The sequence below is a fragment of the Balaenoptera physalus genome (genome assembly GCF_965194825.1).
Source record: "Balaenoptera physalus genome assembly, chromosome: 3".
NCBI classification, from domain to species: Eukaryota; Metazoa; Chordata; class Mammalia; order Artiodactyla; family Balaenopteridae; genus Balaenoptera; species Balaenoptera physalus.
This window is the reverse complement of record NC_138890.1, coordinates 125,532,516-125,558,216: the sequence shown is the minus strand read 5'-3', so window position 1 is coordinate 125,558,216 and position 25,701 is coordinate 125,532,516. Positions and strand designations below refer to the sequence as shown.

Here is a 25,701-nt window from a genome sequence, read left to right as displayed (position 1 = left end):
CAAATAAACGGAGCCCTAAATAAATGCAGAGACCATATAGTGCTCATGGGTCTGGACTGAGACTCAATACGTCTCTTCTCCTCAATTTGAACTATAGATTCAGGGCAATCTCAGTCAAAATTCCAGTAAGCTTCTTTATGGGATAGAATGACACGCCAACTCTAATTTATATGAAAATATGAAACAATTTTGGTAAAAAACAAAGTTAGAGAACTCATACTACTTAATTTCAAGACATTACAAAGCTTCACTAAACAAACCAACACAGTATTGGCCTAAAGACAGAAATACAGAACAAAGGAAAAGATATATCCACCACATAGGATGGAGAACAAATGGAGAGTCTAGAAATAGATCCACACATATATGATCAATTAATTTTCAACACATATGCAAAGGAAATTCAAAAGAAAAAGATAGTTTTTTCAACAATTTATGTTAGAATAATTAGTATCTACATAAAAAAAAAGAACCTTTATCAATAACTCATTCCACATGCAAACGTTATTCTAAAATGGATCATAGATCTAAATGTGAAACCTAAAATATTAAAATTTCTAAAAAAAAAAAAAAAAGGCAAGAAAGTCTTTGTGACCTTAAGTTGGACAAGTATTTCTTATATTTGAGCACAAACCTTAAAACAGGGGTCCCCAATCCCCGGGCTGCGGACAGGAACTGCACAGCAGGAGGTGAGCGGTGGGTGAGCAAGCAAAGCTTCCTTCTTTGCCACTCTCCATCGCTCCCCAATGCTCACATTACCATCCCACCCCCAACCCCGGTCTGTGGAAAAATTGTCTTCCACGAAACTGGTCCCTGGTGCCAAAAAGGTTGGGGACTGCTGCCTTAAAATAAAACTTGATAAAATAGAATTAATCAAATTAGGAAGATATTATTTTATTAAATTCTCTTTGTTCCCTGAATTGCCTCTATTTTCTTAAGAGTCATCTTCATCAATTGTTTTGGGTTTCCGCCTTTCCATTTGGAGGCATTTCACAAATGTCAATGATCATCGGCTGGCCATTCAACATTTTCTTTTAATTGAAGTATAGTTGACATACAATACCGTATGTTACAGGTGTAAAATATAGTGATTCACAATTTTTAAAGATTATATTCCATTTATAATTATTATAAAATATCGGCTACATTCCCTATGTTGTACAATATATCCTTATAGCTTCCCCCCAACTGCCCCCCACCGCATCGCACTGCATGCAGGATCCTAGTTCCCCAATCAGGGATCGAACCCACGTCCCTCTGCAGGGGAAGTGCAGAGTCTTAACCACAGGACTGCCAGGGAAGTCCCCTTATAGCTTATTTTATACATAACAGTTTGTACCTCATAATCCCCTACCCCTATATTGCCCTTCCCCTTTCCCTCTCCCCACTGATAACTGCTAGTTTGTTGTCTATATCTCTGAGTCTGTTTCTTTTTTGTTATATTCACTAGTTTTTTGCATTTTTTATTTAGTTTTATTTTTAAAGGTTATACTTCATTTATAGTTATTATAAAATATTGACTATATTCCCTCTGTTGTATAATATATCCTTGTAGATTATTTTGTACCTAATAGTTTGTATCTCTTAATTCCCTACCCCTATATTGCCCCTCCCCGCTGCCCTTTCTCCACTGGTAACCACTAGTTTGTTCTCTGTATCTGTGAGTCTGTTTTTTTGTGATATTCACTAGTTTGTTGTATATTTTTAGATCCCACATATAAGTGATATCATACAGTATTTGTCTTTCTCTGCCGGACTTCTTTCACTTAGCATAATGCTCTTCAAGTCCATCCATGTTGCTGTAAACAGCAAAACTGCATTCTTTTTTATGCTTCAGTAGTATTCCATTACATATATACACCACATCTTCCTTATCCATTCATCTGTTGATGGACACTTAGGTTGCTTCCATATCTTGGCAACTGTAAATAATGCTACTATGAACAATGAGGTGCATGTATCTTTTTGAATTAGTGGTTTGTTTTTTTTTTTGATATATACCCAGCAGAGGGATTTATGGGTAATATGGCAGTTCTATTTTTAGTTTTTTGAGAAAACTCCATACTGTTTTCCACAGAGGCTGCACCAATTTACATTCCCAACAGTGTATGAGGGTTCCCTTTTCTCCACATCCTCACCAACACTTGTTATTTGTGTTCTTTTTGACAACAGTCATTCTGACAGGTGTGAGGTGTTACCTCATTGTGGTTTTGACTTGCATTTCCCTGATGATTAGCGATACTGAGCCTCTTTTCACGTGCCTATTGGTCATCTGAACGTCCCCTTTGGAAAAATGTCTATTCAGGACTTCTGCCCAGTTTTTAATTGGCTTGTTTTTGTTTTGTTTTGTGGGGGCCACACCACATGGCATGCAGGATCTTAGTTCCTTAACCAGAGATTGAACACATGCCCCCTGCAGTGGAAGCATGGAGTCTTAACCACTGGACTGCCAGGAAAGTCCCAGCTTGTTTGTTTTTTTGATGTTGAGTTGTGAGTCGTTTATATATGTTGGATATTAACCCCTTATCAGTCATAGCATTTGCAAATGTTTTCTCCCATTCAGTATGTTGTCTTTTCATTTTGTTGATGGTTCCTTTGCTGTGCAAAAGCTTTTAAGTTTAATAAGGTCCCATTTGTATATTTTTGTTTTTACTTCCTTTGTTTGAGAAGACAAATCTAAAAAAATATTGCTATGATTTATGTCAAAGAGTGTTCTGCCTAAGTTTTCTCCTAGGGGATTTATGGTTTCTGGTCTTACACTTATGTCTTTAATCCATCTTTAGTTTTTGTATATGGTGTTAGCGAATGTTCTAATTTCCTTCTTTTACATGTAGCTGTCCAGTTTTCCCAGCACCACTTATTGAAGAGACTGTCTTTTCTCCATTGTAAATTCTTGCCTCCTTTGCTGTAGATTAATTGACCGTAAGTGTGTGGGTTTATTTCTGGGCTCTCTATTCTGTTCTATTGAGTTATGTGTCTGTTTTTGTGCCAGGACCAGACTGTTTTGATTACTGTAGCTTTGCTGCATAGTCTGAAGTCAGGGAGCATGATTCCTCCAGCTCCATTCTTTCTCAAGATTGTTTTGGCTATTGGGGGTCTTTTGTGTTTCCATACAAATTTTAAGATTTTTTTTGTTCTAGTTCTGTGAAAAATGCCATTGGTATTTTGATAGGGATTGCACTAAATCTGTAGATTGCCTTGGGAAGTTATGGCCATTTTAACAATATTAATTCTTCCAATCTAAGAACATGGTATATCTTTTTCATCTGTTTGTGTCACCTTCAATTACTTTCATCAGTGTCTTACAGTTTTCTGATTACAGGTCTTTTACCTCCTTAGGTGGCTTTATTCCTAGGTTTCTTTTTGATGCAATGGTAAATGGAATTGTTTCCTTAATTTCTCTTTCTGGTAGTTCATTGTTAGTGTATAGAAATGCAACATATTTCTGTATATTAATTTTGTATCCTGAAACTTAACCAAATTCATTGATGAATTCTAGTAGTTTTCTGGTAGTGTCTTTAGGATTTTCTATGTATAGAATCATGTCATCTGAAAACAGTGACAGTTTTACTTCTTCCTTTCTAATTTGGATTCCTTCTATTTCTTTTTCTTGTCTGATGGCTGTGGCTAGGACCTCCAACACTACGTTGAATAAAAGTTGGTATTCTCATTTAAAGCTCAAAAACAAACTTTGTTTATAAATGGCTTTTTGATGGATGGCCATCCTGCTTTTCACTGGGAATCCCCATATATTAATACTTATAGACCTTTTTTCTCGGGCCATTTAGATTTTCCAGAGATTATTTTATCTCCAGTCTGAAGCTACTTTTATACCATACTGTAGGACCCCTGGAGATAGATCAAGGGAAGAAGCTGGTACTTCACCACACAGTATAAAAATGTTAACTTGAACTTTCTGACCTTTGATCTCACACCACCCCTACTAAACACCCAACTTGGTGTGCTGAGTCCAAAGCCTCATTAGTTTAATGTCTCCACACCATATACCTCCAGTTTTTAGGTGTGTGGGTAAAAGTTAGCCTCTTGATTGCAAAAGAGAGAGGGAGAAGGTCTAGTAGTCTGTTCTTACTTTAAAAAAATCTCCTTGTTTTTAGCTCCACACTTGAACCCTGAATTTTGAAGTACGAGGTTCCTTCAAATTCAAAGCCTTTCTCTTAAGTTCTGTAGGGCAGATAATCTCTCTTGTCATCGTTACTTCTGTCTCTTGGAACACAGATACTTATCTATTTCCATGCTCTACAACCTTGTTTAAAATTCTTCTTTGCCTCTATCTTCTCTCCTATACTTTGATCTAATAAACTGACACTTTAAAAAATCTTTATTGACATTTATGTTAAGTTTTGAGGACAGATATACATGTATGATCATTTAGCTATGTTTAACCTTTTTGCTGTTATTATGAAGAGTTTAATCAACTAAAAATTAAGTACAAGAGTAAGTTTTACATATTTAATTCAAAATTCAAATCATCTAAAATATCCTGTTCAATAAAACATAATTAATACAGTTTTAAAGTGGTTTCATCTTACTCGTTATGGCATGAGCTTATCCAAAACACTTCTAGTTATAAGTTATTTTGGATTACTATAAATTCAGTAACTTACCTCTTCTTTTCCTAATGTTACCAGAACTTCTTCATTCAGTGGAATCACTACAGGAACAAAACAAATCAAAATTATACATATGCTTAGTTAACTCTCAAAAATCAAGAATTTGATTTCGTGGTTTCTGAGATACCTTTCCCTTTCCATTTATATATTACAGAACTTTTTATGAGATGTGTACAGTTTTTATGAAATTTTTAAATTTAACATCTTATATAGCCAACTTATATATCATTTTAGACAAATGTGATATTTATGCATTTTATTTTCAGTGTCTTTTTCTTTTCTCATTTTATTTTCCCAATCCATCAAAAACAAAATTAATAATCTACAGTGTGTTCCTTAAATATTTCTGTGGTTACATGATTCTATGCATACATATATACATATTTGTACATATTTGTACATATACATGCAAGTGTTATTAATTTTGTTATTGCTGGTTTTACAAGAATGAGATAATATCATACACATTATTCTTATTTTCACCCAAAAAAAACCCCATGGAAATCCTGTATATTCATCTGGTGTAAGTCTAATTCATAATTTTAAATCACTGCATAATATTCCGCAGGGTAAATACACCAAATGTGTTCAGGGATTTCACTACTGATTAAGCATTGACTTTGTGTCTAGTTTTTAGCCTCAAAAAACAACGACACAGGAAGCATTCTTTTATTTATGTCTTTATATATTGGTGCTCTCATTCCTGTGGGATAGATTCTCAGAAAGTGAATTTCATAGAAGGAAATGTGTATTTTGAATTTTAAAACAGGATGCTAGATTCTTTTTTTTAATTTTTCTAGAAGCAATGAACAAAAAACAGCAAAAGATACTATAAACTCTTCTAAAATTTTTGCCAGTCTAATGAGTATAAACTAATATTCCTTAATTAATTTACATAGCAAAATCAAATCCCTTATACTTAGAAAAGTTCAACTCATACTAAGAAAAGTTTATCTTTCTTAATAAAGTGCTATTTAAATTTCTCAAATGATATGCTACTGAAAACTTTCTAAGCTATTTGCCATTCTAGAGGGTTTTCTAATAGAAAAGAGCTATGTACTTCATAGGCCCTGTATTAGAACTAATTATAGGTAGCCCTAGGATGGCTATACAATGAAAAGGATTCTAAAAACATAAAGTTCAAAAATCTCCCTCTTGGTGAGTGTGGCCAAAAGTAGCACTTCAATGTTAAAACAATCATTTCAACTGATACAATATGACAGGCTCTAAGAATATAAAGATTTTAATAATCTTTCCAGTGTGGCAGTGTATGGGATTTGCAACCTTAAGCAAGGTGGGTATTTGACCAACAGGTCAGTGTGTTCAGTGCTGGCAGTACAAGGTCTGTATGTAAAAGATTATGAAAATAAGAAAAATAAAAATTTTAAATTCCTTGACATATAGCATCAAAAAGAATAAAATACTCAAGAACAAATTTAATTTAGAAGGCAAAGAACTTATATGCTGAAAACTACAAAATGTTGCTGAAAGAAATTAAAGACACACCAATGAAAAGAAAAAAAATCCTGTGTTCAAGGACTGTTAAGACTTAATGTTATTAAGATGTCAATAACACCCAAAGCAATCTACAGATTCAATGTAATCTCTATCAAAATCCCAATGATGTTTTTGTAGAAATAGAAAAATCCATCCTAAAATTCACATGGAATCTCAAGGGACTGCAAATAGCCAAAACAATCTTGAAAAAGAACAAATTTGGAAGTCTCACACTTCCTAATTTCAAAACTTACTACAAAGCTACAATAATCAAAACAGTGTGCTACTGGCATAGAGACAGAGATATAGACCAATAGAATAGAGAGCCCAGAAATAAAAATCCTCACTGTAGGGACTTCCCTGGTGGTCCAGTGGTAAAGAATCTGCCTTACAGTGCAGGGGATGCAGGTTCGAGCCCTGGTCCAGGAAGATCCCACATGCCGCGGGGCAACTAAGCCAGCAGGCCACAACTACTGAGCTAGAGCGCCTCAACGAGAGGGCCCACGTGCCTCAAACTACAGAGCCCACACACTCTGGAGCCCGCATGCCACAACTACAGAGCCCATGTGCCCTGGAGCCTGCGTGCCACAACTAGAGAGAGAAAACCCATAGGCCACAACTAGAGAGAAGCCCGCACACCGCAACAAAGACGCGACACAGACAAAAAAATAATTAAATAAATAAATATTTTTAAAAATCCTCACTGTATGATCAATTGATTTTTTTTGAATTTTTGAATTTTATTTATTTATTTTACAGCAGGTTCTTATTAGTTATCCATTTTATACATATTAGTGTATATATGTCAATCCCAATCTCCCAACTCATCACACTCCCCCCCCTGACTCCCCCCCCACCATCAATTGATTTTTGACAATGGTGTCAGGACAGTTCAATGGGGGAGAGAACAGCTTTCTCAACAAATGGTGCTGGGAAAACTAGATAATACACATGCAAAAGAATGAAGCTGGACTTTCAACTTTTCATTAAGTTTGAAAATTTCTAAAATTAATAACAAAAATTCTTGATCAAGAGGTAAAAAGTCTATTTTAACAAACTAGTGGATTGGTGATAAAGGGCTAAAGTAAATCTGTGGCAGTAGGGCTCAATATTTAACGACCAGCTATATGTGAAATGGGAAAATCTAGAAGAATCTAAAAGGACTCTTAAATTTGTAGCTGATCAAATAGATTCCATTCAATGTGTCAGGGAACGGCAATCAGTTCATGAATCTGAGGCATCCATAGAATAATTTGGAAAAGAAGTCTAGAAGGTAGAAAGATATGTAAGTGTGATGTTACAGAGAAGTCTGGTTTGGATACACAGACTTGAAAGTTGTTGTGGAAATTGTGTGTCCTCTCCCTAACCCCCTACCCTCTCCCACCCCACCCAAAATCAGATTTTGACGCCCTAATCTCCAGTACCTCAAAATGTGACTATATTGGGGCTGGATCTTTAAAGAGGTAATTAAGTTAAAACAAGGTCATCAGGTTGGGCCTTACTCCATTATGAATGGCATTCTTGTACAAAGAGATTAGAACACAGACAGGTAACCATGTGAAGACACAGAAAGATGATAATCTATTAGCCAAGGAGAGAGGCCTCAGAAGAAACCAACCCTGCCAACACCTTGATCTTGGACTTCTAGCCTCCAGAACTGTGAAGGAAAAAAAAATCTGTTGTTTAAGCAACTCAGTCATGCTACTTTGTTATGGCAGCACTAGCAAACTAATATAGAAGTCATTAATACAGATATAACCCATAAAAACAGGAGCAGAAAATATAATGTTGAAATAGCATATAGAGTAAGAAGCAAAATTCGCTGAACACAGTCAACTGGAGAACACCAACATTTTAATAGCAGAGTATGAGCAGTCTTTGAGATGCCCAATATAATGCTAGAGGAGGCAATAAGATAAACAGTTGAATGCAAATTAAAATCAAAATTGTATATACATACCTATCTGATGTGCTGAAATTAAAAAAACTACAAGGTGAGGACTTCGCTCGTGGTGCAGTGGTTAAGAATACGCCTGCCAATGCAGGGGACACGGGTTCGAGCTCTGGTCCGGGAAGATCCCACATGCCGTGGAGCAACTAAGCCCGTGCGCCACAACTACTGAGCCTGTGTGCTGCAACTACTGAAGTCTGTGCACCTAGAGCCCGAGCTCGGCAAAAAGAGAAGCCACTGCAATGAAAAGCCAGCACACTGCAACGAAGAGTAGCCCCCACTCGCCGCAAATAGAGAAAGCTCATGCGCAGCAACGAAGACCCAACGCAGCCAAAAAAAAAAAAAAAAACTACTAGGTGGTAGTGAAGACACAAAACAATGGTGGACATTGGCATGAATATAGTAGTTTAAAACAAGAATGCAGATAAAATTGGGAAGAGAATGAGGAGAAAAGAATCCTAATAACTGGGATAGAGAATGGAGAGTAAACTAAGAAGGGATGGGGGGGCACCTAAAAGAAAGAGGACAGAGGGGCAGGAGAAAGCAGAAGGGAGATGTAAATGAAAAAAGAGGGTACAATCCATATATAAGACCAAATACAGACATACATACCACATAAAGGAATGTAGGCTTTAATAATAGAAAAATATCTCCTAGTTAGGTATTATAACTACAGATTTTTAAGGCTTTTTTTTTTTTTAATTTATTTGGCTGCAGCGGGTATTAGTTGTGGCATGCGGGATCTTCATAGCAGGATGCAGGATCTTTAGATGAGGCATTCAGGATCTTTAGTTGCAGCATGCGGGATCTAGTTCCCTGACTAGAGATTGAACCTGGGACCCCTGCATTGGGAGTGTGGCGTCTTGACCGCTGGACCAGCAGGGAAGTCCCCTTTAAGCCATTTTCTATTGCTCAACCAAAGGCAAAAATATAGTTGGCCTCAGTTGGACAAGTCAAAAGGCAACATAAAATCTATGTGGCCCTTATGTAAGTAAGTATCTAAAATAATTTCTCTCTTCCACTAGGTAAGTTTCATTCATTAAGAAACAATTTACAGTTTCTACTGAGCACTTAAACAGTGTCTATGAGGATACAGTGATGGCTGTAATAAAATCTCCATAATCAAGATTACTATATTCTAATGTGAGACAGATATGTTCATCTATAATAATAATGAACTATGAAATAATGTGTGTAAAAAAAGAAAAATAAGGTGACTTCCTAATAGCAATGGAAATTAGGCAATTTCAAGAGGGTAAATGGACCTTGAATTCTTCTTGTGATCATTAAATTAATTCACCATTAATTTGTTTACAAAAATATAAGCCTAAAAATAAGAATCTTACTTTCAGGAGTTTCTTTCTGCCATTGACTGAGTTCAGCAGTCAAACATTTCACTTGCATAATTAATAATGACAGCTATTAAAAAAAAAAGAATAAGAGAATAAAACAAAGTCATTTCTTGTGGAATATTCATATTTATTCATAGACGAAAGTGTAGACAGTCTTAATACTTTAACACAAGTTCCTAACATAAATGGTTAACATAATAGCAATCTAAACTATAAAAAATTTATCACTCCTAACAGAATTTTCCTTTAAATGGCTTATAAATTGCCATTACACCAGCAATACATTATTAAAAATGATCAATTCTAACTTCTCCATTCAACCTAAAAAAACCTAAGTACATTAAGTTTATTCCCTAAATTAATATTCTTTTAAAAAAAGAATGTTATTTCTTGCCAACATTTTTTAAACAAATTTGCTTTAAATATGCTTTTTTTTTTCCTTTCTATGCACTTTCAGAAAAATTGCAAGTATGTTTAGCTGAGCAGTTAAAAATAAGTTTAAATATCAATACTTATATAAAGACAATTATAAAATGAGACTGGTTCCACAAATCACATATAAAAACCAGTTTTACTACACAATAGTTTGTAAACTGTGTACCCCTTTAGCCAAAAATAAATTAGGATAAATGTTTCTAATATTAGGTGATTCCAATCATTGTAAATTTGATAATTATAAATCTGTGTGATAAATCTCTTGCCTGATTAGACCATAAAATTAAAACTTACGCATGCTTAAATTTCAGAACATTTTTTATCTCCTCTATATAATTTTTATACATAGACAAACAGATCAAAAATTCACACTTCAAAAATGCAATAGGTATTCCTGTAATATTTATACTAAAAGGACACCAAGTACTCTTTTTTAACAAATTTTTATGATGCAGAGCGGGGAGCTCAAAGACCCTGCTCTGGATCATAACGCTGGCTGTTGAACAGTCAGAGAAGAAAATCCTAGTCTCTTTGAAAGATTTATATAATTATATAAAAATGCATTTACAGGTATTAAAATTTTTACCAAAAAAGATTTTAACATTATTTTCTTAGAGATAATTAAATAAGAATGTAAAAAAGTTTTTTGTGAACTATAAAGTGATTTATAAATGTTAATTATTATTATTACTACTAGAAAAGGATAACAAATACTTAAAAAGTACTATTTAAACTAGGCAAAACTATCATAATGATAAGGTGTCTATATCACTTTTCCTGAACATATTAGATTGAAATATATAAAATTACTGATACTTATCTTTGAACCTATTAAAAAACTGTAATTTAACCTCATACTATACTGACGAAACTCAGCTCTTACCTTTTAAAGCCCAGCTAAAGCAAACACCCAAATTATTTCTGATACTTATATAAAATTAAACGCTTTCTGAAAAACAAAATAACAGTAGTATTTCTAAAGTGATTTAAACACACATATTTGAGAAATCCTGCCATTTTCTCATTTAAGTATCTAACTTCTTGCTTTGGAAAATGGATTTAGTTTTAATATTGAAGTTTGGAAGTTAACAGATATGCCAAAAAGAGTTAACAAAGCAAGCCTGAAATTATGCTTAAAGGCCTGCTTGGAAGGTTGGCCCTTGGCTGGCATCTGGCTTCAGAAGGTTCCCACCAACCTAACTCACAAGAGTGGCTCTCTGTGCCTAAAGTGTGAGAAAATACAATTTATGCTGAACACCTGCTTTCCTCCTGAGAGTCTGGTATTTTGATAACTGCTAGGCAAGGGGTGCCTATGTGACTACCCCCCACAAAAAACTTTGGGCTCTGAGTCTCTAATGAGGTTCCCTGGTAGACAACATTTCACACTCATTGTCACAACTCATTGGGGTAATTAAGCACGTCTTGTGTGACTCCACTGGGAAAGGCTCCTGAAAGCTTGTGCCTGGTTTCCTCTGAACTTCAACCCATGCTTCTTTTCCCTTTGCTGATTTTACTCTGTATCATTTCAGTGCAATAAATCCCGGCCATGAGTATGACTATGAGTACTGTGAGTGTTCCTAGAGAATCATCAAACCTGGGAGGAATATTAGGGATCTCTAACAAAATAGGAAAAGACATTTTGTGGATTCTTTAGATAATGTTATTATTGACTATCTCAGGATACTGATTATCTACAACTACATAAGCACTTCCCTCAAAACCAAGTGTTTGGCTTACTGCCTGAAAATCATTCAGGAAACTTACAGGCTTCATCCCTAGTGACTCTGATTCAGTAGGTCTCAATTTCTACAACATAAGGACCACATTTCCCAAGGAAACCAGATAATTATTTATTTATTGTATAATATTTTTCCAAATAAAATATTCAATTTTACCCTGTACAAAAGAACACTATTTATTTATTGATGGATAAAAAGCTTTTTATAAAAGATGGCTTAATTTTTTATCACCAATTTTTAAAGATCTGGTGTAATAGGCACTTCCAAAAGTGACAAATTAGTTTTTTCCTCTTTCTCTCTCATTCTCATTTATTACTGAGTATCATTATGCTCATAGATTTTTATGTTTTCACATCATTATAATCAATTGAAGCCATTATTTCTTTTAATGCTCACATGATACTAAATTTGGACAGCCAAGTGCCTTCAATTGGTTCTGATGTCTTTTGACATGCTCCCACTAGTTTTGGAGAACTTTCATTGGAATTATTTGTATATTTAAATCTGTTCTTAGAATTTTTATCACTAAAACATTTTTAACTTTTTTTATGGTCAAATGTATCTAAGTTTTCTTTTACTGTGTCTAAATTTCTATTATCAGCCAAGACATTTTCCCCTGGTCTCTAACTAGATTGCACAAATAGTCTCCAGCTTTTCTTGTAAGATTTTCATAGCAATTCATCCAGAATTTATGTTTATATAATGAAAGATAGAAGTCCAATTTTATTTTCTCCCAGATGGATATACAGTTGTACCACTATCATTTATTAACTAATTCATCCCTTTCCCAAAGATTGGAACTATCATCTTTGTCATATTTTAAATTCTTAATCTGTTGCACTGAACCACTGGTGTATCTCTAAACCAATTCCATAGGTCTTTGCATTTTGAAATGAATATTTTAATCCTTTTATTAAGCTTAGGGTAAAATCAGTTAAGATTCCACACAGACAGTAAAATAACTGTGGCTACTGCACCTAACACAAAGTAGGACAGTCTTTGTTCTAATTTTTAACACGGTATCATAATAGCAGACAATGAGCAATTCACTCAAAGTTGAATGTATGTGTAGTTGTTAAAAGATAAATAATAAAGAATTTATTTATAACAGATTATTCAAAAAGTTTTTAGAATACTCCTCTTAAATCAGAAAGAGTAGAAAATTTTCCAAATCATTAAGCATACAGGTTTAACAAAGCTATTATACTTGGCATAAATATAGATGACACACTTCTTATCTAAAACAATAAATTCCACTTACCTACTTTTCGGAAAAACAAAAAGAATCATACCTGAGCATTTGAATCAGTGAGTGTCTCAGTTCCAACAAGCGATAATTTGTTCTGACACTTGATTTAAAAAGTAAAGAAAAGCAAGTCACACACTATACACCACAAACAATTCCTTTTCCTTGTCCTTTTATACCAATGTAATATTCCTCTAAAACAATATACAAATATCTGATATACGAGAAGAGTTTGTTTAAATTCTTTACTTCCTAAGCAAGAGGATCAGGAAGGCAGCCAAATAGGACCCAACGTGAACACATCAAAAGTACAAGTGGATGCTTAACTCAACACAGAATGAAAAGATGAGCATAAGAAAAACAAAAACAAAAATTAATAGCTAGGGTGAATTAGAAACTAGATAATGGAAAAATGGGAAATAAAAGAACAAGGGGGCAAACACTACAGAAAGATAACAAAAGAGGTAAGAAGATAGTTAAGATCATAAGAAAATAAAGCCAACAGGAGACATTGCTACTATGCCATTAAAAAAAAAAAATCCATAATTGTTAATAGTGATTATATCTGAGTAAAAATATGGGCAATTTAAATTTTATTTGTGCTTATTTCAAGGTGCAGTATTTTCCCATCAAAAAAAATTTTCAGTTTTTTTAATTCAAATTTCTATATTGAAAAAATTTCAAAAGCAATACAAATTATCTTGAAAATACAGTAACGATACAGAGTAGCAAGGATATATGTTAAAAAAAATTTTTTTTTAAAAGAAACAACCCCCACTAACCTGCCTTAATCTGAAACCTTACTGGGAAGAATAGGATGTAAAAAAACGTCTGTGGCCTATATTATACATTACACTATTTTAAGTAAAACAAATTTTTACCAGCATACTATAGTGCACCAGAAGTGATTCTACCCCAGTAACTCAGAAAATGTACATATACTTCAAACACAACATTTTCTAAATTAATTCATATTTTCACTCAAACTCCATAAGTATGTGTTCTCCCCCTTTATATTCTCTATCTTGGGAAATAACCTCACCAACCACTCAATAGCCCAAACCAGGAACCTGAAACTATGTGTAATTCCCCCTCCCCATTTCACAACAATTAACCTCCAGGTCCTTTTGGTCCAAACTTCTTAGCATCTCTTGAATCCATTTTTCTATTTGCAATGACAAGACTTAGGCTTCAGTACTTCTTACAGGACTACTACTAGAGACTCCTAAATATTCTTTCTTTGTATAGTCTCACTCTTCTGCATTCCATCTTCTTCAAAACCACCAGTTATTTTCTCAATCAAGATATCTCATCAGGTCACTTCATGTTTATAATCCTTTTATTCTACTTAGAGTTCTCTAAACTCTCCCAACATTTAAATATTTTGTTCTTTCTGCTTTGTATACCTCTTCCACTTTCACAGGCTAACTCCTATTTATTCTTTAGAAATGAACTCAGTTATTTCCTCTTTAAGAAAGCTATCTTTGGCCCCTTCAGTCTAGGCTTAGTACTCCTCCTAAGTATAGTCTTTGAACTTTACCACCACACTTCTAATATAATTTGTTATTGCCTCCATTAGATGATAATCTCCTTCAGGGTAGGGACTGCCATAATTTTTTCTCTTTCTACAGCTCACCTAGTATAAAGTTTCTTAAATGAATGCTTATAGGTCTAAAAAATATATAACTATTTATCATATAATGGCTTTCAGAATCCAGCATAATTATTTCTTTCCTAAGTCTATCATTGAAATGGAATTCAATCTTATAGTAAGTAATTGGGATATCACTTTTATGTCTTGATACTTACTTCTTCCATATCTTTCCACATTTCTTCACATTTTTTAATAAGTTCTTCTTCAGCATCTGTAACATCTTCCACATCTGTAGTACTATCTGGATCTAGATGTTGCTGATTCACTGACATGTGCCTTGTGATTTTCTTAGCCTTGTAAGAAAAACTAAAGTAAAAAATATTCATTTAATAATATTTGTTGAATACCCATTACCTGTCAGATACTCACCTAGGAGCTAATGATGTAACAGTGAAGAAAATAGGCAAAAATTCCTCCAACCATGGAGCTTACATTCTAGGTGAGGAAAACAGAATAAACTAAAAAGATTAAAACAAATATAAAGAAGCTATAAATAAAAAGATTTTAAAAATATAGTGTTGCATATCAAATAATTTGTAAGTACAATGAAGAAAAGCAAGACAAGGAAGAAACACAGGGAGTGCTCAGACAGGGGCATGTAATTTTACATAAGGTGGTCATATAAGGTCAATGAGAGGTTGACAACTTAGCAAAAACATGAAGGAGAGAAGGAAGTAAGACATGTGGATATTTAGGGAAAGAGGCTCCAGGCAGAGGGAAATGTAAGTACAAAGGCCTTGGGGAAGGAACATGACTGCTGTGTCCTAAAGCAGTAAAGTAGCCACTGTGATTAGAGCAGAGTAAGACAGAGAATACAAGATGAAGTCAGAGAGATAATAAGGATGAGATCATGTGGGCTTTGCAAGTCATTTTAACGACATAGGCTGGGATGTTAAGTGATTAGAGGGTTTTGAACAGAGGGATGACATGATTTGAATTGTATTTTAACATTATAACTCTGGATAACTACAGCCAGTAAGGAGAGAAGTAGGAAAACCAGTTAGAAAGTTACTGCAATGATCCAAGTAAGATGGGGACCAGGATAATATTGAGAGAGTACAAAATGTCCAATTCTAAATATATTTCCAAGATACAGCCAAAAGGATTTCCTAACAGTCTGTTTATAGAGTGTCAAAGAAAGAGATGAATCAATTATTATTTTAAAAGTTTGGGCCTAAGCAATTGGAAAGATGGAGTTGCCAGTTACTGAGATGGGGAAGATGATAGAAGAAACAGATTCAGCAAGGCATGAGGTGATGCTAATTAAGAATCCAGTTCAGGACGTGCTAAATTTAAGGTGTCTATTAGTGGAGCTGCTATTTAGGCAACTGGATATACATGTTTGCAGTTCATGGGAAAGTTTCGAGCTAGAATTTGAGAGTCATCCCCATACAGATATTTAAAGCCATGAGGATAGGTGAGATCAGAAAAGGAAGAGTGTACAGATAGAAATGAGAAGAGTTCCAGACCTGGAGAGACTGAAGAGATGAGGAAATAGTCTGAGAAGGAGTGACCTAAATAGTCTGAGAAGGAGTGACGCGTAAGGTAAAAGGAAAAAAAAGAGTATGATGTCCTGAAATCCAAGATCAGTGCTCAAGGAAGGAGTGATGAACTATCAACTACTAGTGATAGGTCAAATAAGATAAAAACAGAGAATTGACAATTTACTTGGCAATATGGATAAGGGACTGTATTTTCCAAAAATAGTCAGCAATATTTCAGGTTGTCACTCCCCAACTAGAGGCAGAGCCTCTTTACCCTCCCCCTTGAACCTGAGTATGACTTTCTGACTACTTATATTAATAGAATACAATGAAAGTGATGTCACATGACTTCCAAGACTAAGTCATAAAAGGCTTACATCTGTCTCTCTCTCAGAATACTCACACTTGCAACCCAGCCATCCTATAAGGAAGCCCAAACTAGCACAAATAAAGGGACCACTTGGAGAAGCCCACACTGAAAGGAACTGTGGTTCCCAGCCAAAAGCTAGCATCAACCATCAGATACACGTGTGAACAAATTTTCTGATGATTCAGCCCCCAGGCTTTGAGTCTTCTAGATATGAACCCAGACATTGTGGAGCAGAGACAAGCTGTCCCTCCTATGTCCTGTCTGAACTCCTGATGCAAGAATCACTGAGCACAATAAACGGTTGTTTTACATCTCTGTTAATGAATGCAAGTCTGTGTGCCCGACACACAGCGAGGCCAAACAATACCAAAACGTCAGAGTTTGGAGCAGAGAAAGGTTTATTGTGGGGCCATGCAAGGAGACTGGTGGCTTATCCTTAAAAACCCGGAACTCCCTGAAAAGTTTCAGGAAAGCCCTTTTATAGGAAAGGTGAGGGATGGGCGTGGTTAGTTGTTGCAAACTTCTTCAAGTCAGGTCCTTTGTTCTTGAGGTCAGGTCACGGTCAGGTCACAATGTTCCCGTAAACCTCCAACAAAACAAACGTTATCCTCTGTTCTGACAAGAGAGGGCAAGGTCCCAAGGCTCAACTTTCACCCTCCGAGGTCCAGGCCCTGGCTAAGAGAAGGGGGTTATCCTGCCCCCCTGTGTGGGGGCGTGTATCCTGTGTATCCTGCCCAGGAGCAGGCCAGTTATCCTGCCCAGGAGCGTCCATCCTGCACCCAGTCTGGGCCCTCCCGCCAGTGCCCAGGCCTGGCTGAAAAGACAGATCTCAGCTGGCGGCGCCCTCAGGGCCAGGTTCCCAGACCCTGCCCATCCATCATCACTGAGGGAGCAAGGCGCCCAGTACCCAACCTGCCCTCAGGCTCCTCAGGCCATCCAAACCAGGTTCCTCGGACCGTGACCCATGGAGACTGCCACCACCATTAGGTCGAGGAGGTAGGGATAGGGCAGAGGTTCACTGCTGCTTCAAGGCCTGGGCCCGGCCAGTGGGTGGCCAGGGCGAGGGCTCTGGAGCTCAATGGGACACAGCCCTTAGCCTGTCCCTGGGCCCCCCAGCTCACCCACCAGCCTGAGGCCCGAGGGTCTGGGGAGAAGCCCACAGTCCTCCTCGCACTGTACTCTCTGCCGTGAGGACCACTGCAAGACTGACCATTGCTGGAGCAGGACCTCTAACCGCCATGCTAAGAGTCGTGCCCCAATGGCTGCACGCCCGTCCCACTCCTATTACATAAGTTTTGGAGTAACTTGTCACACAATTTCATTAAAGTAAATAACAAAAATGGAAGTCATTGTTAACCTTCATAACAGTAGATTCAGGAGAATGGTGTAAGTGAAAGCCTTACTGAAGTAGACTCAAGAGAGAATAGAAGGCAAAAAGAATTGGACATATCCAGTACATAAAACATTTTCAAGAATTTTTTTCTCTAAAGGGAAGGAGAAGTGAGGTACCAGCTGTAGTGAGATATGGGGTGGAGTTTTTTCTTTTTCTTTTTTTAAGTCAGGAGGAAATACAGCATCTTTATATGATACAGTAAGAGAAGCAAACATTGCTGATGTTGAAGAGAAAGAAGAGGAAAGAGAAGAATTAGATCTAATATACGAGTAGAGGGGTTGGCTTAAGATAGATATACATACAGTTCATCCATTTCAATGGGAAGGTAGGCAGAATATTAGGGGCACAGACACAGACAGGTAGGTGAATAAATGTGTTGGTAGGAGCTTGTGCAAGTTCTACTTGGATTGCTTCTCTTTTATTAATGAAATGGTAACTAAAGTCATCAGCTATAAATGAAGATGGGGAAAAAGCATTGGAGATTTAAGAACAAAAAAAATGTATAAAATAGATATATAAGAGAGTGGAAGAGGGTAAAATAGTAGGATTACTAGATAACATTAAACGCCCACTTGAGATTAGTAGTCATGAATTTAAAGTGAAAGTAGAACATGGTTGTGTGTTTTCCTCTATAGTTTAACAGCATAGGTGAAGACAGAGACAAAGTGAAAGAATGACAAAGTCTCTCAGGTATGACCAGAGGAGTGAGTAGCTAAGATGGAGAATATAACCACTGGAGAAAAGGAGGTCAAGAAAAAGAGAGGCCAGGTTATTTGAAAGATCATCTATATGGATATTAAAATCACCAAGAATTACGACAGTATTGCTGGAGAGGGTGACAGTATTACAACAGTATTGCAGGAGAGGAGCTAAAAATCTTCAAGGAATGAAGGAGCCTGACATAATCCTGCTAGATAACTGCTGCAAGGAGAAATGATTGGTGGTACAGTCTGATGGCATAAGATTCAATGTTGGGTAACTTTAAGGAGGTGGACAGAGCAATAAAAAACAATGAGGATGTCTATCCCACAACACCAAATGCAAACCAGAATAACCCACCCCCCAAAAATACTTCTTTCACATGAAACTTAAATTTTATATTGCTTAATCTATGACTTATCAACAGAGAGTTTTTAAAAACGTAAATAGATATGTCATAGATTGGAGGACTCCATATTGTAAAGATGTAAATTCCTCCCAAGTTGATCTATTCAATCTTATTTCAAAATTCTAAGTTTTTGTGGCACTTGACAAACTAATTCTAATTCATATGGACGTGCAAATGACCAAAAACAGCCAAGACCCTCATAAAGATTAAGATGGGAAGACTTGCCTTACCACATGTTAAACTTATTTAAAAACTATACTAATTATGATAGTGTTCAATCAGCACATAGATAGGCAATTGAACAATGAAACACAATACAAAGCCTTTCTAGAGTCATACATTTACAGACCTATGATATATACTGCTTTTTTTTTTTCAGGTATATTTTGGCCCATACACACCTCCCTCATTCTTTTTAACAAACGCATAGTATTTGTGGGGAAAAATAAGCCTAGATATACATCTCAATCTTTATACTACTCCTCCATCCCTCAAAACATCCAAACCATAAAAAAGAACAGGGAGAAAACATTTTTTAGATCTTGGATTAAGAAAGGCCTTTCTAGACAAAACTAAGTAAAATCACTGTATAAAATTTTTAAAATTCCGAATGGACAAAGATATCATTAAAAAGTTAAAATTTAAAACCCAAAAACTTAAGAAAGAAATTTGTAATATACTTGGCACCCAAGACCTAATTTCCTTAATGAATAATGAATGCCCACAAATTAATAAGAAAAAACCAACAACCAATCATAAAAGAAAAAAAAAAAAACTAAAAAAGTGATCACTATAAAGTCAGGCTATTAATTATTGGGTTGGCCAAAAAGTTCCTTTGGTTTTTAAGTAAAAATAAAAGACACATTTTTCCCTTTTACCAAGAACTTTATTGAACAACATATTCACCCTTTTGTTCCACTACCCTCTGCCATTTTTCAGGCAACTTCATAATTCCATCTTCCCAAAACTTTTTACCTTTTTGAGCAAAGAACTGTTCCAGGTGCCTTTACAGTCTTCCAGGGAATTGAAATTTTTCCCATTAAGAGAATTTTGTAAAGAACGAAATAAATGGAAATCTGAAGGTGCAACGTCTGGTGAATATGGCAGATGAATCTGAACTTTCCAGCCAAGCTGTAACAGTTTTTGCCTGGTCATCAAAGAAACATACGGTCTTGTGTTATCCTGATGGAAGGTTATGCATTTTCTGTTGACTAATTCCGGACACTTTTTGTCGAGTGCTGCTTTCAGTTGGTCTAATTGGGAGCAGTACTTGCTGGAATTAATTGTTTGGTTTTCTGGAAGGAGCTCATAATAGAGGACTCCCTTCCAATCCCACCAAATACACAACATCACCTTCTCTGGATGAAGACCAGCCTTTGGTGTGGTTGGTGGTGGTTCATTTAACTTGCCCCACCATCTCTTCCATTACACATTTTGTACAGTATCCACTTTTCATCACCTGTCACAATTTGTTTTAAAAACAGAACGTTTTCATTATGTTTAAGTAGGGAATCGCATGGGGAAATATGGTCAAGAAGGTTTTTTTCGCTTAACTTATGTGGAACCCAAACATCAAAGCAATTAACATAACCAAGCTGGTGCAAATTATTTTCAATGCTTGATTTGGATATTTTGAGTAGGTCATCTGTCTCCTGTGTGGTATGACGTTGATTGTTCTCAATGTCTCAATTTGATTGCTATCAACTTCAACTGGTCTACCCGACTGTGAAACATCGTCCAGCGAGAAATCTCCAGCATGAAACTTTACAAACCACTTTGGACATGTTCCATCAGTCACAGCACCTTCTCCATACACTGCACAAATCTTTTTCTGTGTTTCAGTTGCGTTTTTACCTTTCTTGAAATAATAAAGCATGATATGCAAAAATGTTGCTTTTTTTCTTCCATCTTCAATATTAAAATGGCTACACAAAAATTCACCAATTTTGTTAAGTTTTTTTTTAAATGCACGCAGATATGACAGCTGTCACAATACAATCTAACAAAATTGTTTCAAATGAAGTTAAAGACAACTAAGCGTTAGTAGGGCCATCGTAGCGAAAAAACCTAACAAATCTTTTGGCCAACCCAATACTTTTGGAGGGAGGGAGAGAGGAAGTAAAAGGAGATGGGGAGCTCTGATTGGGATGGGTCAAATGGAGAGACTTCCGAAGTGATTATCAAAATTTTATTTCTTAATCTGCATGGTGATAAAGGTGTTCGTCTTATAACAATTTATAAACTTTACATTTATTTTGTGTGGGGTTTTCCACATCTGTATTGTATTTGCAATAAAAAGGCAAACAATAAAAACAATCTAATAGAAATGAGTAAAGAACACAAATGGGGAATTAAAAAAAAACGGAATTACCTTTTGAATATAGAAAAATGCACTTATCCTTACTCATAAATCATAAAAATGCAAATTAAACAAAAGTTATTTTTCATTCAGACTAGCAATAATGGAAAAATTAATAAAAAACAATATTGGCAAGAGTGTAGAACAAAAGGCATGCACTGTTTGTAGACCAATCCCTTTGTAGGATAATTAGCAATATCCATCAAAATTTTAAATGCATTTATCTTTTGACCCAGAAATTCTACTCCTAGGAATAATCCTACAGATAGATACATTTGCATAAGTCTACATAGGTATGCTTGCTGCAACATCATCTATAAAAAAACTTTATGGGAGTGAACTCTTCAATCAGACTGTCTTGGTTTAAATTCTGGCTTCAATACTTACAAGCTGTATGACCTTGGACAAGTCACTTAAACTATCTGTGCGTTGGTTTCCTTATCTGTAAAATGAAGATAATATTACTTACTCTATAGGATTGTTATGACAATTAAATGAGTTAATATACGTAAAGCTCTTAGAACTGTGCCTAGCATATAAAGAACTATATCAGTATTGGCTATTAACATTAATATTAATGTTAATAGCCAATACTGAATGTCAACTAGTAGAAAGCTGGTTAAGTAACTTATGCCATATCCAAAACTGTTTACACTAAACATCTTCCTTGCTACACACAAAAGATATAGTTAAGTTCACAAAGCCATAAGCAGTCATTAACAATTTTTGACTTCTTTGCTTAAAAATATTCTAACATTATATAAATATTTGTTTTAAATATACCTTAATTTAGAAATTAAGTGCAAATTGAACTTTCCCTGCTTTTAGAATACTAACCAATAAAATACATTATCAGTATGCAAAATGTGAAAGTCTGTGTGTGTGTGTATGTGTATATAGATATTCAACAAGTTAGCTGAAGTGTAGCATTAGAATACAAATAAATAAAATCGCTTAAGGGTTTAAATTTATCCTTTCCCCACAATTTGTACCCTTAAATCTACCTTTCTGTAAAGAGAACAAGTCAATCTTTTGAGATCCCCAGTTGGTACTACAATTCCGAATCATTTACTAAAGAACAATAGTGCTATATTTAGGGATACTATGGCATACAAACTTAAAAGATCTAACACCAAGACCTAATACTAATTAAAGAACCTCATACTATCATTGGAAAAAGAGTAATATACATGAAATCAAGTAACAGAAAGTACCCATGTAATTCTAACCTGTATTCATTTATCCAACACATTATCTTAATGTGTGCCCTTTGTCAGACACTATGGCTCTAGCTGTGTAGGTGAAAAAGTCTCTGTCCTCATGGAGCATACATTTTCACTGAAGAGAGACAATATAAACAAGTGGACAACTAAATACCTGATACGATTTCAGGTAGTTAGAAGTGCTATGATGTGGTAAATTATACAACAAAGACTGCAAGTGCTTTCAGAATTCACAATAGAGAAGATCAAAGAAATCTACCTGTAAGAACGAATGGCTTAGTACAGTGCTCAGTACACAGTACTAACTCCCTAGAATGATAATGATTATGAGAAGTTGTAAAGGTGAAGGCTAGATTTGCTGTGGAGATGCTCTCAAGGCATTAGAAACAAGATTGGAGGCAAGTATGAGCATGTAAAATTTGTGAGACACAAAAGAAACTGGTCTGATTAGAGCAGAAGACAGAGAAGAAATGAGACTTGCAAGGTAGGACATGTCAAATAATGGGAACCTTTAAAATTTAAGGAAAAAAAAAAACCTTTAAGAAGTATTTCCTATGGGCAGTTACTTCCCTGTATCTGGGATCCACCTCAAAGCAAAAGTAAAGAAGAGACTTATCTGGTTTGAAATAGGCAACCAGAAGGCTTTCAGTAGGCTTTTGGAAGCAGTGTTTTATGGAGGGCATTTGACAAGTTACATTTATTGGATAAAAAAGAAGAGATTAAGATTGTAACTTTTACACATAGATCAACAAAACAGAATAAAGAGCCCTGAAATAAACCCACACATATATGGTCAAATAATTTATGACAAATGAGCCAAGAATACATGATGGGAAAAGGACAGTCTTCTCAATAAATGGTGTTGGGAAAACTGGACAGAATGAAACTGGATCACTATCTTACACCATACACAAAAATTAACTCCAAATGGTTAAAAGACTTGAATGTAAGACTTAAAACCACAAGACTCCTAGAAGAAAACATAAGTGGTAAGCTCCTTGACATCGGTCTTGGTAATGATTTTGGGGGTTTGGCAAGAAAAGCAAAAATAAACAAGTAGGACTGTATCAAACTATAAAGCCTCTGCACAGCAAAGGAAACTATTAAGAAAATGAAAAGGCAACCTACTGAATGTGAGAAAATATTTGCAAATCATATATCTGATAGGAGGTTACTACCCAAATGCATAAAGAACTCATACAACTCAATACCAAAAAGCAATCTTATTTAAAAATGAAAAGATCTAAACAGACATTGTTGCAAAGAAGACATACAGATGGCCAACAGTTATGTGAAAAGGTACTCAACACCATCAAGTAAATGCAAATCAAAACCACAATGAGATATCACTTCATACCTGTTAGAACGGCAATTATCAAAAAGATAAGAAAAAACAAGTGTTGGCCAGGATGTGGAAAAAAAGGGATCCCCTGTTTACTGCTAGTGAAAATGTAAATTGTGTGGCCACTATGGGAAATTAATGAAGATTCTTCAAAAAGGTAAAAATAGAACTACCATATGATCCAGCAATTCCACTTCTGGGTGTTTATCCAAAGAAAACAAAAACACTAATTCAAAAAGAAACATGCAGTCCCATGTTCATTGCAGCATTATTTACAATAGCCAAGATATGGAAACAACCTAAGCGTCCATCAACTGATGAATAAAGAAAATGTAATATAGACAGATAACAAATGGATAGGTAAATTTTATCCAGCCATAAAAAGGAATGAAATCTTGTCACTTGCAACAATATGGATGGACCTTGGAGGTGTTATGCTAGGTGAAATAATTCAGACAGAGAAAGACATACCACATGATCTCACTTGCATGGGGAACCTAAAAATAATAATAAAAACAAAAAAGCCAAGCTCACAGATACAGAGAACAGATTGGTGGTGGTTGCCGAAGATGGCAGGGGTGGGGGCGAATGGGTGAAGAGGGTTGAAAGGTACAAACGTAAAAGAAGTAAGTCATGGGAATATAGTGTACAGCATGGTGACTACGGTTAATAATAATGTATTGCAGGGCTTCCCTGGTGGCGCAGTGGTTGAGAATCTGCCTGCTAGTGCAGGGGACACGGGTTCGTGCCCTGGTCTGGGAAGATCCCACATGCCGTGGAGCAACTGGGCCCGTGAGCCGCAACTACCGAGCCTGCGCGTCTGGAGCCTGTGCTCCGCAACGGGAGAGGCCGCGATGGTGAGAGGCCCGCGCACCGCAATGAAGAGTGGCCCCCGCTTGCCGCAACTAGAGAAAGCCCTCGCACAGAAACGAAGACCTAACACAGCCATAAATAAATAAAAATAAATTTTAAAAAAATTATTTAAAAAAATACTGAAAAGGAAAAACATGTATTGCATAATTGCAAGTTGATAAGAGAGGAGACTTAAAAATTTCTCACCACGGGGGAAAAAAACAATTCTGTAACTATGTATAGTAATGGATGTTAACCAGACTAACTGTGGTGATCGTTTCGCAATACATACAAATATTGAATCATTATGCTGTACACCTAAAACTAATATAACATATGCCAATTATACCTCAATTTTTTTAATGGTAAATTTTGTGTTTTTACCACAATAAAAAATTTTTTTTTTTTTTTTTTAAAGAAGAGAGCTTAAGTCCAGAAGGCCATTAAGAGATGGAAAACTAGACCAGAATGAAGGCAGAAGGGTGAATGGTCCTGCCTGGGCCACTTAGGTTACCAGCCGTGACTGGTTTTCTGCCCCGTCCCTCCCCACCCCCTACGCCCCACGCCCCACAGTAACAAGCGCTCACTACCTTCTTCAGAGACTGTGTGAAAGAAACAAGAAGCTCAGGAAAAAAGACATGTTTGGAGCACCTGAAGGGAAGCCCGCAAGTTAACCAATTCTTTCAATTCCCCACCCCTGTGTCTTTCTGTCCTAACAGGTGGGATTCTAGAGTCGGAAAAGAACGGGACTCAAGGCCTGGCTGGACGTTAGATATTCAGTTCCTCGGAGGTAAGGGTCCCACCACTGGGGCTGCAGCTCCATATCCTGGGAGTTGACAATCCCGGGGCAAGTTTCAACCGTTATGGCGCTCTCCCCGGCGCATCGCTTACCACCAAGGAGAGCCCCGGACTTCAGGTCGTGTCAGCCTACGGGAGACGCGGCTCTACGGCCGAGGACCCGCGCGCGCTGATTGCTGATTGGTTCTGCTCCCAGCCAATCCCGGAACTTGCTCGGCCGCTGACAAACAGGCGCGCCGCTGCTTCGGGATTGGTAGCAGGGCTGTG

At 36.2% G+C, this 25,701-nt stretch overlaps 1 protein-coding gene across 3 annotated transcripts in view; it reads right to left on the bottom strand.

Moving 5' to 3' along the window:
* CENPK (centromere protein K) overlaps positions 1 to 25,698 on the bottom strand; it is a 43,735-nt gene extending 18,037 nt beyond the window's left edge. Inside the window, exons 1-7 of one of the 3 annotated variants that reach the window (XM_082457386.1) lie at positions 25,528 to 25,694; positions 21,607 to 21,661; positions 14,875 to 14,940; positions 14,661 to 14,798; positions 12,898 to 12,954; positions 9,426 to 9,498; positions 4,626 to 4,672 (exon numbers count right to left, since the gene is read on the bottom strand). In XM_082457386.1, coding sequence (XP_082313512.1) covers positions 4,626 to 4,672; positions 9,426 to 9,498; positions 12,898 to 12,954; positions 14,661 to 14,777 — 294 coding nt within the window. In that variant the 5' untranslated portion in view covers positions 14,778 to 14,798; positions 14,875 to 14,940; positions 21,607 to 21,661; positions 25,528 to 25,694. Of the gene's footprint in view, positions 1 to 4,625; positions 4,673 to 9,425; positions 9,499 to 12,897; positions 12,955 to 14,660; positions 14,812 to 14,874; positions 14,941 to 21,606; positions 21,662 to 25,527 lie in introns of all 3 variants that reach the window. The other 2 variants (XM_082457387.1, XM_082457385.1) reach the window with 2 other exon arrangements.
* Positions 25,699 to 25,701: the final 3 nt, after the last annotated feature.